Source organism: Medicago sativa, chromosome 2 (assembly GCF_051527215.1).
Source record: "Medicago sativa cultivar Bolivia chromosome 2, Bolivia_mono, whole genome shotgun sequence".
Lineage (NCBI taxonomy): Eukaryota > Viridiplantae > Streptophyta > Magnoliopsida > Fabales > Fabaceae > Medicago > Medicago sativa.
This window is the reverse complement of record NC_140750.1, coordinates 80,283,011-80,298,725: the sequence shown is the minus strand read 5'-3', so window position 1 is coordinate 80,298,725 and position 15,715 is coordinate 80,283,011. Positions and strand designations below refer to the sequence as shown.

At 30.2% G+C, this 15,715-nt stretch overlaps 1 protein-coding gene across 1 annotated transcript; it reads right to left on the bottom strand.

Moving 5' to 3' along the window:
• Positions 1-1,255: 1,255 nt before the first annotated feature.
• Positions 1,256-6,187, bottom strand: LOC146951282 (mitotic phosphoprotein N' end (MPPN) family protein). The gene is made up of 4 exons (XM_085747246.1): positions 6,062-6,187; positions 4,432-5,044; positions 2,161-2,272; positions 1,256-1,895 (listed from the first exon to the last, which is right to left on the bottom strand). The coding sequence occupies exons 2-4, from the start codon at positions 5,004-5,006 to the stop codon at positions 1,590-1,592; spliced, it is 993 nt and encodes a 330-aa protein (XP_085603372.1). The 5' UTR covers positions 5,007-5,044; positions 6,062-6,187; the 3' UTR covers positions 1,256-1,589.
• Between the last annotated feature and the right edge of the window lie 9,528 nt (positions 6,188-15,715).

Genomic DNA, 15,715 nt, shown 5'->3' with positions numbered 1-15,715 from the left:
TATTCTTTATAAGAGATTCCATAGACTCATTGGGTTAGCTTTAAATAAAATAGTAATGATATTTTGACATCCATTTGATGACAACTTTGTTGACAACCTTGTTTTTCTTACTTCTTATTGGTCAAAAACAATGGAGATGTTCCGCTTAGGTTGAGGTGTCGGTGGAGGTAAGTGGAATTGGATTGGAGACATCGTATATTTGTTTGGAAAGAAGAACTAGTTCTTGAATCATGCAGTACTCTAGCTAATGTTTTATTGTAGGAAAATATTTTAGACAGGTGGACATGGAAAATTGACAACAATGATGTTTATTCGGTTGAAGGAGCATACCGGCTCTTTTCTCAGCAAGAGTCAACAAACTATTTTTCCCTTAGATTTAATTTTGAACAAATTAGTTCCTCTAAATGTATCTCTCTTTGCTTGATGGTTGCTCAATGATAGACTCCCTACGAAATCCAACTTAGTTTGTCGTGGAATCATCAACCCGAATTCATCTAATTGTTCGGGTGGATGTGAATGAAAAGAAACTCTCAAAACTTGTTTGACCCCCAACATTATAACTTTGGAGTATATAATATAACGTGTCAATAATTCATCTTTGCAATGGTTATTTGTGGGGTTTGACACATTTTGGATTATATTATCCAAATTATTATTAAGGTTTTAAAATTGTATTTTCTAAATCGTATGTATACAAATTGTGGATAAACTAGAGCAAATTCTGTTTTTTTCAGAATTTTCCGGGGGAACAGATTATATATAATTCAAAAACCCCTATAAAACGTTGGAATTATATAAAATCCAAACATGAATATTTTTGAAATTTCATAGGACGCAAGAGAAGAGAGTATGGTGGAAAAATGAAATTGCCTTAAATGAGCTTCAACCCTTCAAGACATGCCCAAACTCAATATTAAACCCAGTCTTTGTTTGAAGCATTCAAGAGAAGTATTTTGTCCAAAATATAAAGCCATGAAAGATTGTTTCGAATAATTTAACGTTTTGCCATTGAAATTAGTAGTAAGTAACTTCCGAGCTCAAATAATTTGTTTGCCTCAACGTTTTAAGGGCAGATAAGTTTTTCTGATGTGAGATGAATATCAAAATCTCAAGTGCATAAACAAAAGGTGATTTCTCAATTTGTCCCCTTAGGGGATGTTCAAATCTGTCAAAATGCACTACCGGATGCTTTTGGTAAAGCCCGTGTTTTAGGGGATTGGCTGACCAATCATCTAAACAAAAACAACAATCCAAGTGAGATGAATTACATCACTCAAACAAATAATCATTACACTCATTTTATGTCCAAAATCTTAAGTGTCAGCACAATGAACAGATTTTACATAAACATTGAACAACCTGTATCCATATATTATGATCCCATTTCTCAAAACATGTGACCACCAAGTACTGATCATAGCCATTCATAAGATTGCAGTGTTAAGAATTAAGATACCATAAGATTCAATCAAAAGAGTAAATAGTCCAGCTCAAATCAAATGAACAATAAACGCCGAACCTCTTCAGAGAGTAAAATATTGCTTATAATAAAGCAGGATGCTACAGTTTGATTCACCAAAACAGATCATCTAGACTGCAAACATCAAGTCCATGATCTTGGATGCTAAGGATTTTGTTGGGGAAGCAATGGTACCTCCAGTCTGCCTTGCAGTTGCATTGCCATTCTGCAGATAATATGGCCGAGAAGGAGCTTTTGATGTGCTTACTTCTGGGTGCCTGGCAGTGGGTAGAGGTAAGGGCATAAATCCTTGATTGTTAAGCCTTTCGGTCAAAGCTTGACGTTGCATGGGATCCAAGGGTTTCACACCAATAATTAGGACTCCATTAATTTGTATTCCATTCTTGTTGAGAGCATTTTGTGCAGCAGATCGATTCTGCATCACCAAGAAATGTATTTAGTAGTGCATAGCCTAATATCAGGGTGGTTAACAAACAGCAACTAGAAAACCACTTCAGAGTAACAAGGCATGGAAAAATAATAATTTTAAAAGAAAAAACATTGGAAATATTGATAAAAGGACTATGACAACAATGTCAAAATAGCTGGATGGATGGTCTTGGATTGGCACACAAGATACGGCCATTGCTTTATAAAGAAAAATTTAATCATAGTATTCAAGCAAGAGGAAGATTGCAAACCTGATACAAAATGTGCATCCAGTTAGCATCTCTAGGGCCAGGAACATGTTTCAAAATTTCACCACATTTTTCAAACTCCCTTAAAACCAAATTAGTATCATTTGGAGAAAATCTGCACAGAAAGAGCATTTTTAGAAGCATGTACATTGGTATATATAATAATCATATATACTCTTGAATGGCCAAATGGTTTATTGAATCGGTGAGGAATCCCTCAGCACAATCAATTATCTATATGTAAAGTTTAGTCTTTTATATTTGACACTACATAAATAGAGAAACAGATTATATGACAGCTAAACAAGTAAAAACACAATATATTCACCACTTCTCTAAAAAGGAGGTACCTTCCAACAAATATAAAGCGGTATTTTTAGTTTATCGATTTCACACCTCAAACGTAGCTGCAAAAAGTTTAATAGGCCTAATCAAAGATATTCAAGAGCATATTCTCCAAAAGCTTCACAAGATTATACATTAAAAATAAAAGGTTGCCCTTGGAAACAATACACATAGATTGTTAGTTGGGCAAGAAAAATGGGTATATTAATAAAATCATTTTGTATCCGTTGATGGGGCAATTTGTATTTTGTAGGAAAAGGTGTGTCAAAGAGCTTTAGAAATAATTTGTATTTAACCCATTCAAGATGATAATAATATACAAACACAAAAGTAACATAAATCAAAAAAATTAAACTACTGTCCCAAAAAGTCTATTTAAACAAAAAAAAATAAAAAATCTAAACCATTTTAGCGGACATTCGTGGCCGGAACTAGCTATGATTTTTGCTACTATAAACCGCTACAGTCTTCACTGCAGTTCCAGCCATTCTATAAAATTGACAAATCATTGCACCAATCCATACATAGCCATAGGTATTGTTAATCCCTTATTATTCGGAAATTCAGAAGCTCTTTTTTTCAGTGTACTTGCTAAAAATAAGGCTAAATTGCATGTTTGGTCCCCTAACGTTTACTTTAGGTTTCAAACTGGTCCCTTACGATTAAAATGTTTAATGTTGGTCCCTTATGTTACTGATGTCAGCATAAGTTCATCCTTTCCGTCGAATTTTGAGTTAACTCTGTCTGAAACAACCACGTGGCACCCACAAAGTTATCTGTGTGTCCCGTTAGCCATGTGGACGTTTTAAACAAAAATTTGACTAAAATGACTAACTTATTGTAATGTTAGTAACGTTCGGGACCAACTTGAAACTTTTAAACATAGGAGACCAACTTGAAACCTAAAATAAACGTAAGGGACCAATCATGCAATTAAACCTAAAAATAAACAAACTGAAAAGAAAAGCTTTTCCTACTGCACTAAACCAGGAATTCAACCCAGAGCATAAAGAAACATAAATGGAAAATAACACCCATTAGGACATTATCTTAGAGGGGCTAACTTCCTCTCTGCAAAAAAGGCCCCGAGTACTTCTTGTTTTGTCTATCCTCACCCTGTCCCTCATTATGCTCTTGATTATTCTCTGAAACAAAACTCAATATTTCCTCACTCCTACCTGCCATATGGGAATTCCTGCAGCAAATATGATTTTAGCCACCATACTATCCACGTTGTGGTCTGACATCTACAACCTATATACCTATTACATCATGGATGGAAATCCATTACCACCCAACCTATATACCTATTACATCATGGATGGAAATCCATTACCACCCTTTTAGACAATTATTCTTGAGACTGATTATACCACCAAACTTTGCCAATATTCTAACTGATTACCTCTCAATTCTTAATATATCAGTGATAATTCTCAAAACTTTGGCAGTGAGAAGCACAAAGCCTCTGCTGAAATCAAATGTTTTGTTGAAACAATAGTAGTGAGTGATAAGAATTAAATCAAAACAAAATGGTATAGTTTTTCATACTATAAAGTTTTTCCCTGCCAACATATGTGATTGTGTATGACTATTGACGTGCATTCTTATTTGCAAGTCGCTGCACATTTCTTCTCTCTTTCTCACATTTCATAGTCGTCTTTACAATCTGGAATAAGTTGTGTTGTGCTACAGGAAACATGGGTTTGCTCTCAACTGTTTAGAGCAACTTCTTTTTTTTATTTAGTGGTTAAGAAGTTGAATATTATGTCATTTTAACTTTCACATTTTTTATGTTTCTTATTACTGCAGTAAAATGTACCATATTTCTAGGACAAATCCTTATAAATAGTTTTAAAGTGGAATACACTACTATCATTCCTTATCGGTAAACCAAATGTAAATGCTAAAGTAGAGTTAAGACATTACCCATATACTGTTACCCATTCTTCCTCATTAAGATTTCCTGCAGGTAAGGAATTTCGCTGGACTTCAGGCCTTGCCACTTCTGGTGGTGGAGGAAGAGTAATCAATGCACCAGGCTGAACCACACCCTCGACTGGAGAACCCCTTCCTTTCTCCTCTTGTTCACCACCACTCTTTGCAGGTGACGACCACCAATTCAAACTAAGCGAGCCTTGTTGGTTTTGCTGCACCCCTCTTAAAGCATAAGATGTGCTGGCTTCGGACTTGCCTTTCGCTGGAGTCGAAAATTCTCTATTTGGAGTTTGGATGGGAGTTTTATTGTCTGACTTAGTCTCAGGAGACATTTGGTAATCCAGTATGCCTGATTCTGGAGAAAAGTCTGATCTATCTTCCAAGGTGAAAAAAGGAGGCGGAGGAAGGTCCGAATTACCAAAGTTTTCACGCCATAGAGAAGAAGATGCTCCTGACTGGCTTGGACTGGAAAACTTTCCCCGGCGGGCATTAACAGGGGATGCTAAATCCTGAAAAAATAGTGACTGTCTACCAGACCTAGGAGTTCTTTGCGCTGTGGTGCTCATATTATTATATTATGTATTTCAGCAAATAGAGTCAATATCTGCAAACCAAACCAAGAAACAAATGTATAAAAACCAAATTCACTAAAAAAAGTTGAGCTGAGAGCATACCTCAGTGGTGAGCAATAAGTAGATTTAACATAGAGCTAAAATCACAAAGGCTCTTTTAGGATAAATAACAAATTTTGCAGCTTATAGCATAAGCGTTTTATCATATAAGCACTTATGAATAAGCTATTTCTACAGGACAAGATAAAATAAAGTCAAACTGCTTCCGTATAATCAATAAGCGATTGTCATAAGTTATCCTGGTCAGCTTATGGAAATACGTTGAAAATAGCTTGTGAACATGTCATAATCTGTTTTCATAAGTTCCCCCAAGCACTCTCACAAGTGAATATGTTAGTAGATAAGCTCAAATAAGTCGATCCAAAAAGGCCCTTAACATGGAGATAATTTTGCATCTTAAAGCATAGATAAGTGCTTATTATAAGCTATTTCGATAACAAAAGATAAAGCAAAATCAAACTGCTTTCGTATAATCTGTAAGTTGTTTTTATCTTAGAGAGCTTATGAAAATAAGCTGAAAATAGCTTGTGAACATGGCATAAGCTGTTTTCATAAATTCTCCCAAACAGTGTCAGAAGTGCTTATAACAATAGATAAGCTCAAATAAGTCAATTCAAACAGAGCTAAAATCACTAAAATTGAAAACTACAAGTTATTCCATGGGCTGAATACTAGAACATAGAATAGCCTATGAAATTAAATTACTATTTCGTTTCTATTTCATATTTTCAATCAACCCAAATCAAAGGGGAAAAATAGAAAATCGAGTCATTTTCCACCATGAGAGATTCTGTAACACAGATAAACGACGCAACCATCAAATTGTTCAACTAATTGATTAACAAAACAAAAAAAAAACAAAGGAAAAGACCCGTTAATCGGTTCCGTTTTGTAAGGATTTTTCAGCACACAAACGATTCTGAATTCAGTGAAAACGAGTTTTTGTGTATTCAAACGGTGCAGTATAGAGAGAGAGGAGAGAGAAGTACCTGGTAGTGTGGCGAATTGAAGTGAAGGGTTCTCGAATCTGAATGTGAAATTGAGAATTTAAGGGTTTTAGAATTTTCCCTCCCGATTCAAAACCCTAATTCTCCTCTTCGTTTTTCAATTTCAGTGAGAAGAGAACGTTGGCGTTCTCTCGCTATAAACTCTGAGATTATTTTACTCAATTTAGTTTAATTTTTATATGGATTTTGAAATTAAAAAAAAAAACTATATGGTCAATACTATTTAAATATGCGACTATTTTTTCGAATAAAAAAAAAAAATAAATCGCAATTTTTTGTTATTTTTAAGTTGTTTAGTAGTTAGAGCTCACACATTTTAAACGTGAAAAAATGAAGTATTCGGGGTTCGAACCTCGACCCTTGTATATAATATGTAATATCCCTACCAGTTGCAAATTATATTTAGTAGATGACTTTTTTTTTTGTAGTGATATTTAGTAGATGACTAATAATTAAAACAAAATATATTTACTCGTTAATTATCAACGCAACATTTTTGTCAAAAAAAAAGTATCAACTCAACATTTTTTAAGGGTCAAATCAACTTGGTTAGTTACGGTGAATGTTTATAAATAGATATATTTGCTTCTCCTAAAAAAAATATAGACACTTACTTAAGTCTCTGAACTAATTGGTCGAAGATTTGATCCTAGTGAGATCGTGACTACTGAATAAGAAGAAAAAAAACATTTATTAAATGATACCAACCCTTTAATAAAAATCAGTTGTCTTAATGCATTATGTTCCAGTCCATCTGAACCTTTAATCAAGTCACGCTTCATTCCTACAACATCCAGTTAAAACAATAGATGGAGCGTGGGAGCATAGTTAAAAAAATCAGACCGAATCGGCCGGTCAAACCAATCCAACCGGAAACCAGATTGTTAACCGGTTTGATTCAGTTATCAACCCGTTGCGAACCGGTTTAACCCGACAAGAATCAGATTAAATCAACGAACCGGATGTTATATTAAATGTGAAGAACTACCAACACGCCATGCTCCACGAGTCTGTGTTGTGTTACTACTTACTACTTACTATTGTACTTCTGATTTATTATAGGCTAAAATATGGTATTGGTCCCTGCAAAATAGGTAGTTTTGGTTTTAGTCCCTGCAATTTTTTTTATAGTTTTTGGTCCCTGCAAAAATAGGTCAGTTTTGGTTTTAGTCCCTGCAATTTTTTTTATAGTTTTTGGTCCCTGCAAAAAAATTTGTTTTTGGAAATAGTCCCTGACCCCAGTTATGTGATGATTTGTCACTTTTATAAATTAAAAAATAATTATTGTATCTGTTTTATTATTATTTTTTAATTAAAAAATAATTATTGTTATATAAATTATAAAAAATAATATTATTTTTATTAAGTAAACACATATGCCACATATGCACAAAAGTGACAAATCATCACATAATTGGGGTCAGGGACTATTTCCAAAAACAAAAATTTTTGCAGGGACCAAAAACTATAAAAAAAAAATTGCAGGGACTAAAACCAAAACTGGCCTATTTTTGTAGAGACCAAGAACTATAAAAAAATTTGCAGGGACTAAAACCAAAACTGACCTATTTTTGCAGGGACCAAAAACTATAAAAAAAAAAATTGCAAGGACTAAAACCAAAACTGACTCATTTTACCATATTTTAGCCTTTATTATATAAGAATAAGAATATTCAATTGCGAAAAGATAACTGTCAGTATAATGTCTCTACCTTTTATAATTTTAGCTTAATATATGGCATGTATATAAAAATTAACAAACAAATAATTTTATTATATAAGAATAAGAATATTCAATTGCGAAAAGATAACTGTCATAATGTCTCTACCTTTTATAATTTTAGCTTAATATATGGCATGTATATAAAAATTAACAAACAAATAATTTTAAGACCAAAGAAATACACCTGTGTTCCCTATAAAAAAAAATACACCTGTTTTTTCTAAAAGAAACACTTGTTCGTAAATATTGTTGCGACCATTGGCATTTTTTTTTTCAAGAATAAAAATAGTGTAATTTCTTTTGGTGAAAATTAATTTTGTGTTTAAAACAAATTTTTGTATTTGATATGGTAATTATATCATAGTCAACAAATTAAATTCTAAAATGAACTTGTGAAGTTATGTTAATTTTTTAACTTTTTGCAAGTGTAATTAATTTTTAAGAAAACAAACCATCCAATTTAATACGAGATTTTTTTTTATAGAGACTGAGTGATATAATCGAGTCAACCGATTTAATTTGATTCATTCATACCGTTTGACCACTGACCAACTGATTCGACCGTTGATTCGGTGACCCAACACCCTTACCGAGTCGATAACCGGTTCGGTTTTTAAAATTATGCCTAAAAGTATAATACAAAACGTGAGTTTGAGAAAATTGAGATTTTTTAGGTTTTTTTCCGTCATTTTTGAATTCTGGGGTTTGAAACGTGATGAGATTGAACGAAGTTTGAAAGGTTTTGGGAATATTTTGAATTTAGGGTTTAGGAATTTTGATGATGAGGGTGGAAAATGAATGAGGGAGGGTGAAGAAGACATGGGAATGAAGTGGTGTATAAATCTTATGATTTAATTTTGTCAAAAAAAAAAATCTTATGATTTAATGTTATGTTATGCTTGGTGATGAAGATTAGAGGGAAATTTGAGAAACATAAAGATAAACATGTAGTTAGTTATAATTGAAGGGAGGGTATACTTTATGTCCATAAATGTTTTTCTAGTACTATTTAGTTTATTGGTTTTTTCTACATTACCCTCTCTTGTTTAGGGGGTATTTACCCCTTCAAGATATCAACCAATCAAAATGTAATATACAAATGTAACATTAAATGTCAAATAAATGAGTCAATTTTTTCTATAAAAAAAATGAATTTTAATAAGGTAACTTTTAATTTTTATTTAATTATATTTAGGTATACAATCTTAATTAATTTACACTATAGGGTTTGTAACAATTAAAATTTCAACCCATCATGACTGTGTTTGGTAACACGAATAAGCTAGCTTATAGCTTGTTGGACTAGCTTATAAGTTTCTTTAGATATAATAAGATGTGTTCGGTAAAAAGCTTTTTCCACTAGCTTATAGCGTTTTTTGATAAGCTATTTCAAGTAGCTTTTGAGCTTATAACTGGTAGTTTTTTTATATTTTCTTCCAATTTTAACCCTATTAATTTAATTTAATTATTTTTTAATAAAACAACATGTTCATGGCTTAAAAAATAATGGCCAAGTTCATAGCTTATTTTTTAATAAAACAACTGTCACGTTTTCTCCTTTGAAAAAAAACTGCCATGCTTTATTTTATTTTTTAACTAGTAAAAGACCCGTGCGGTTACGCACGGGTAACGTAACATTATGGTAATCATATAAAAAATAATTACTTTGTTAGTACTATCAAATGTTTTTTTTTCATATATTATATATAAAAAAATGTTAAATATTTGAATCGTGTATGTTGTGGATTTTATTTTCTTATGTACACGAAAACAAATTTTTATATACACATATAAGAAAATCAATAAAATAAATTTTTTAAAACTTATGATTATTTTCAAAATATCAACATCAATGTAGTGTTTCTATTAAATAACTTTTTATTTTATATGCAAAACACCGTTCAATGTTTTCACTGTACCCGTTGTAGATTTTATGTGATTTATCTGCAGAAATAATTTTTTATGTTAATATATGAGAAAGTTGATATGATAAAATCGAAGAAACTCATTAATATTGTCAAAATATAAACATTAATATAGTGTTTCTATTGAATAACTTTTTATTTTATATGCAAAACACCACTCAATATTTGCACTGCTCCTCCCATTGCAGATTTTATGTGTTTATATATGCATAAATAAATTTTTATGTTCATATATGAGAAAATCGATATGATTAAATTTTGAAAACTCGTGACTATTTTCAAAATATCAACATTGATGTAATGTTTTTATTAAATAACTTTTTATTTTATATTTAAAACACCGATAAATATTTGCACCGCACTCGTTGAAGATTTTATATACTTATATATGCAGAAGAATTTTTTTTTTAACAATATGTAATAGTCAATATGATAAAATTTAGAAAACTCGTGATTGTTTTTAAAATATCAACATCACTGTATTGTTTCTCCAAAATACCGTTAAATATTTACACCACACTCATTGTAGACTTTATGTGCTTATATCTCCAAAATCAAATTTTATGTATACCGATATGAGAAAGTTGATATGCTTAAATTTTGAAAACTAATGATTATTTTAAAAAATTTAACATTATTTTATCGTTTCTATTAATTTTTTAAATATGCAAATTTTTAAGATTAAGAGATTAAAATAGATGAGAACAAAATGACGATATAGGCTGTGTTTGGTAACACAAAAAAGCTAGCTTATAGCTTCTTGGATTAGCTTATAAGCTTGTTGGATGAAAACGTGATGTGTTTGGTAACAAGCTTTTCTCACGAGCTTATAACTTTTTTTGAAAAGCTATTTCAAGTAGCTTTTGAGCTTATAGCTGGTAGCTTTTTATATTTTCTTCCAATTTTAACCCTATTAATTTAAATTAATTATTTTTAATAAAACAACTCCCCCATGTTCATGTTAATAACTGCCACGTTTTATCAATTAAAAAAAATAAAAACTGCCACGCTTTTATTTAAGGAACGTTTATATATATGTTTTTTTTTAAAAGAAATGCTTTATTTATTGTTATAACTAGCCTACTTAGCTTCCCTGTAGCATTTGGTTTCTGCTTTTATCTTTTTTCTTGTTTATTTTTGCCTTGTTTTACCTAAAAAAAAAAAAACTATAAATAACTGGCCTATTGTACGCCGTAAAATTTTATATATTCTAGCTCACATTTTGTCTCCACCTTCCTCTTATTTTTGAGATTCATAAAAGCAGAGATCAAAATTGTCGGTTAAATTTCTTTGAGGATTAAAAGTCGAAGAAATTTTTTATGGAGACTAAAACCAAAAGTTTGAATATTTATAGGGAATTAAGACATATTTAATCATATATTCAAATATTTAAAAAATAAATACATTAGAAAAAATGTGTGTAATATATATATATATATATATATATATATATATATATATATATAACTTAAAAAAATGTCCTTTTATGTCATTTTATACTTATCAGCCACTTCAACAATTAATTTTACCAAACACATTATTTTTAATAAGCGAGCTTTTCAGATATAAGCTATCAGCTATCAGTCACCAGCTATCAGCTAGCTTATAGCTTATTTTTACCAAACAGAGCCATAGAGAATTAGTTAGGCTTGGAAGTGATAAATCTGAAAAATGAAGATACATAGAGAATTAGTTAGGCTAGAAAGATAAACAAAAATATATATAATAATTTTTTCAAAATTAATAAATTTGTATTTTATTTTGTAAAATGACGATTAAACCCATAAAATTAAGAAGATTGTGAGGATAATTATGAAATTTTACTCGAGTAAGATTTTCTAATTTTCTTATTATAGTATTAGTGGTAGTAGATTAGTACTAAAAGTAGACATTTAAATTTGTTGTGTGGAATTGAAAAAATAGTTGTCCGTAATTATCATGATAATATATTGGCTTTTAAGAAGGACAATTATGAAATTTTGTTGGATTTTGATTTTGATATATTTTTTTAATAAATATATTGTTTTTTTAATAATTTTTTATATATTGTTAGTAGATTAAAAAAACTAATAATATTTAAAATTTTAAAGTATTCCAAAGACTTATTAATTTTGCAACAAAAATACAAATATTGGTGGAAATTTGTTATATCAACTTATCCGTGTAAGTACAAATTAGGAACAATTTTTTTATTGTAGAGAAAAAATTGGCTACACCTTTTTGTTTTTAATTAAAAAATAATAATGTTTTAAAAGTATTCCAAAAAATTATTAATTATGCATCCTTAAAAATAAATATTTATGGGTTGAATTTGATGTGAAATTTTAATTGTTACAAGCCCTATAGTGTAAATTAATTAAGATTGTATACCTAAATATAATTAAATAAAAATTAAAAGTTACCTTATTAAAATTGATTTTTTTAATAAAAAAATTGACTCATTTATTTGACATTTAATGTTACATTTGTATATTACATTTTGATTGGTTGATATCTTGAAAGGGTAAATACCCCCTAAACAAGAGAGGGTAATCTAGGCTTCACCAGTTTATTGCATTAACTTTGGTCTTAATTAATAATTAATGGAGAATGATAACTTGTGTCGTAAGGGCATATGTTAAGCTTTCCACTAATATTTTAAGAATTTATTGAAAAAAATTAATATTTAACATTTTGAACAATAAATTAACACAATTTTCAATACATAATATTTAGAGGTGTGTTATTTGAACAATCGTTTACATGACAACCTATGAGAAAATTATATATTGACACGAAAACCAAAGAAATAGAGATAAGGTAAAATCATAATGTGAGTATGAGAGATAAAGTTGTCACAAAAATTGTCATAAATTAGTTGTACAAATATCATTTCTCTAATTTTTATTAGTGAAATTTTTAACATGTGCCCTAACTACACATGTCAATTGTCAGCATTTCCTACCATTAATAACTGTTTTTCTAGTACTGTTTGGTTTGTTGCATTAACATTTGTCTTAATTGTAGTAACTCAACTAAATCCAATGAAAAAATAAATTAATGTCTATGCACTTATACAATCAAATTGCATGAACGTGACATGCTTATTAAAATATAGGCAAAATTATACAATTCATCTCTTAATTTAATTTTAGGTAATATTTTCATCTTTTATCTTTTATTGCTCCGAGTTAGTCATTTATGTTATAAAATGACAATATCTTATCATTTTTAATGAGATTTTTTTTAACGAAATCTTAGTTTCTTAGTTTGTATGATGAAGATTTGTGTTTGTTTATGAATTTGATGAGTTTTTTATGATATTTTTTGGAGTTTTTTTAATTATTTTTTTGGTAAAAAATTATAATTTTGTTGACATTTTATAACATAAAAGACTAAATCGAGACAAAAAAAGATAAAAACAAAAATGTTACCTAAAATTAAGTTAATGGACAAATTGTATAATTTTTCTTAAAATTTATAAATTTTTCATCACAAAATAATCTTTGTAAATACCATCTACATTACATGATTTAATGACATGCATTTGTAAAATATCGTGCAAATTAAATTCATGAAAGAAAAAAGAAATATTTTTTTATAAATAATTTTACACTGTCATGCAAATTAAGTTGAATGCTTCATCAATATTATTTCTAAAAGTTAATCTCTTTTTCAATCTTTTCTTTTAAGGTGTCCCCGTGAGCTTAACTCAGTTGGTAGGGACAATGCATAAAATATGCAAGGTCTTGGGGTTCGAATCCCGGTCACCACAAAAAAAAAACTTTTCTTTTAAGGTAACGAACAAGCTCATTGGATTAATGTTTGTTTATAAAAAATAAACTGCACTAACCAACTACGGAAAATTAATTGTCATTGAAAAAAAAAAACACCAACTAACTAACAAGCAACCAACGGCTATAGTGTCTCTTCTTCATCAAGAAAGCTCTCCATGTCTCTCCCTCTCTTCAAGAAAGCTCTCCATGCCTCTCCCTCTCTGTTTGAAAAGAATGACAAGGCAACAACAACAACATCAACGAGCAATCTTATATTTTATGTTTTGTTCCTTCTTGCCTATTGCAATATTCCATATGCTTCTCTAAAAGCAAGCCTTCTTTTATTTACATGCTTATTATTATATGAGAAACTCTCTCCGCCATTTACCTTCTTTTATTGACATGCTTATTTTTATATGAGAAACTCTCTCCGTCATTTATATCACTATCTTATTTGCATGTTCCATTGAACCTTTAGTTCTCTAATTTATTTGTTGTTTTCAATTTGGTCTTATAACTCTAAATTTTTTCTTTTCGGTCATTTATCTATATTTCCGTCAGTCAAATTAATCTCTCTGTTAGTTTTTTAATGCCTAATAATTTAGATATTATTTCAGCCATTAGATTGCAGGTCCATTGTATGTAACGGTGGACCACCATCACCAATTTTTTTTCTTTATCTTCTTCCATCATGTTCTTCTTCATCTTCATCTTCTCCACCTCAATCTTCATTTTTTTCTCTCAAAAACACATACATTCAAGATACCCAGAAATAACAACAACAGTAACAAAAACAAAACTCTTTTTTCATTAATTAAACAGTAACAAAATCAAAACTCATTCCTTCTCTTCACCCAAAATCAAAACTCATTGATTCTCTTTTTCCATAGCTCTTATCTCTTATGTTCCCTCCTCCTGCAAAACAATAACAACAACAACAACACACCAAAAAGTCCCAAAATCAAAACCCATTTTTCTTTTTTCATCTTCCTCCTCCCATTCTTTTACTAATCTTTTACTCACAAAACAACAACAACAAATTCATACACTGTCATCACTTTCGTTTCAAACAAACCATCACTAATCTTTTACTGGGTTTAAATACTAATTCACGTAAAACCACCAACAATTTCAATTATGGGTCTCCTAGCCACACAAACAGCACACTAATATGATTCACGCATACCACCACCGCACGATTATTTGGTTTGTTTTTAGGATTCTATAAATTGTAATGGGTTAAATTGAAAATGGCGGTGAATGCTTCTTATTCGTCGAATTTGATTTTGAGATCGTATGGTGTTGCTGAAATTTTGAACTTGGATTCGATTTTGAACTTGAATGGGAAAATAATGGTTAAATCGAATTGAGTTTGCAGGTTATATGTTTAGCTTTGTTAGTTGTAAATTTATGGATTAAAATGGATCTTAATGGAGAGAAAATGATGCAAATTTAAATCTGAAAAAAATTCATGTGTTGCTGGGTTGATTTTATCGATTTGATTTTTGGGATAGACCAAACGTATATGAAGGAAAGAGAGAAGAAAAGGGTATGGTTCTTGATATGAAACCCGAAACTAAATTTCATGTGTTTTGGTTTTAATGTTGTGTTTTATTTGATGATATTTAGTTTTTAGAATTTTATGGTTTTTTTTCTTTGTGTGATGAAGATATGAACAACATCATGAACATTGATTTTACTGAATTTTTAATTTTGGATTTCTGGATTTCTGTGATGAAGTGATCTTAAAATGATGAAGAGGATGGAAGGAAAAGGATGAAGAAAGGGAGGAAAAAAGATGAAGAAAGAGGGAAAAAAATTAGTTGGTGGTGTTGCATGATTACATATAATAGACAAGTATGATCTAATGGTTGTATTTTCAAAAAAAAGATCAAACGGTTTAAACTAAACAATTTAATAAGGTCTACGATTATCTTAGACATTTGTGGTTAAAGTTAACGGAAGTGAATTAAATTGACTAACGGAGGTATATTTGAGGACCGAAAAGGAAATATTTAGAGTTATGAGACCAAATTGAAAACAATAAATAAATTAGAGGACCATCGGTTCAATTAAGCCTTTTAATAAATTTAAATTTTTTCGTTTTACAGGCATTTCATCTTATGGAAAGAAGGATGAGGAGTATCAGAACCCACCCACGATTCAAAGTTACTCGTTAGAAAATCAAACCTGTTCACTCGGTCACTTCGTTCATTCATGAACTTCTGTCCCA

What these genes read in the sequence shown, in the direction of transcription:
- LOC146951282 (XM_085747246.1), bottom strand. Translation starts at nt 5,006, where the DNA reads ATGAGCACCACAGCGCAAAGAACTCCTAGGTCTGGTAGACAGTCACTA. An exon ending in GAATGGGTAACAGTATATGG is followed by an intron (nt 2,273 to 4,431) that starts GTAATGTCTTAA and finishes CTTTCTGTGCAG; the next exon opens with ATTTTCTCCAAATGATACTA. An exon ending in GGATGCACATTTTGTATCAG is followed by an intron (nt 1,896 to 2,160) that starts GTTTGCAATCTT and finishes TTGGTGATGCAG; the next exon opens with AATCGATCTGCTGCACAAAA.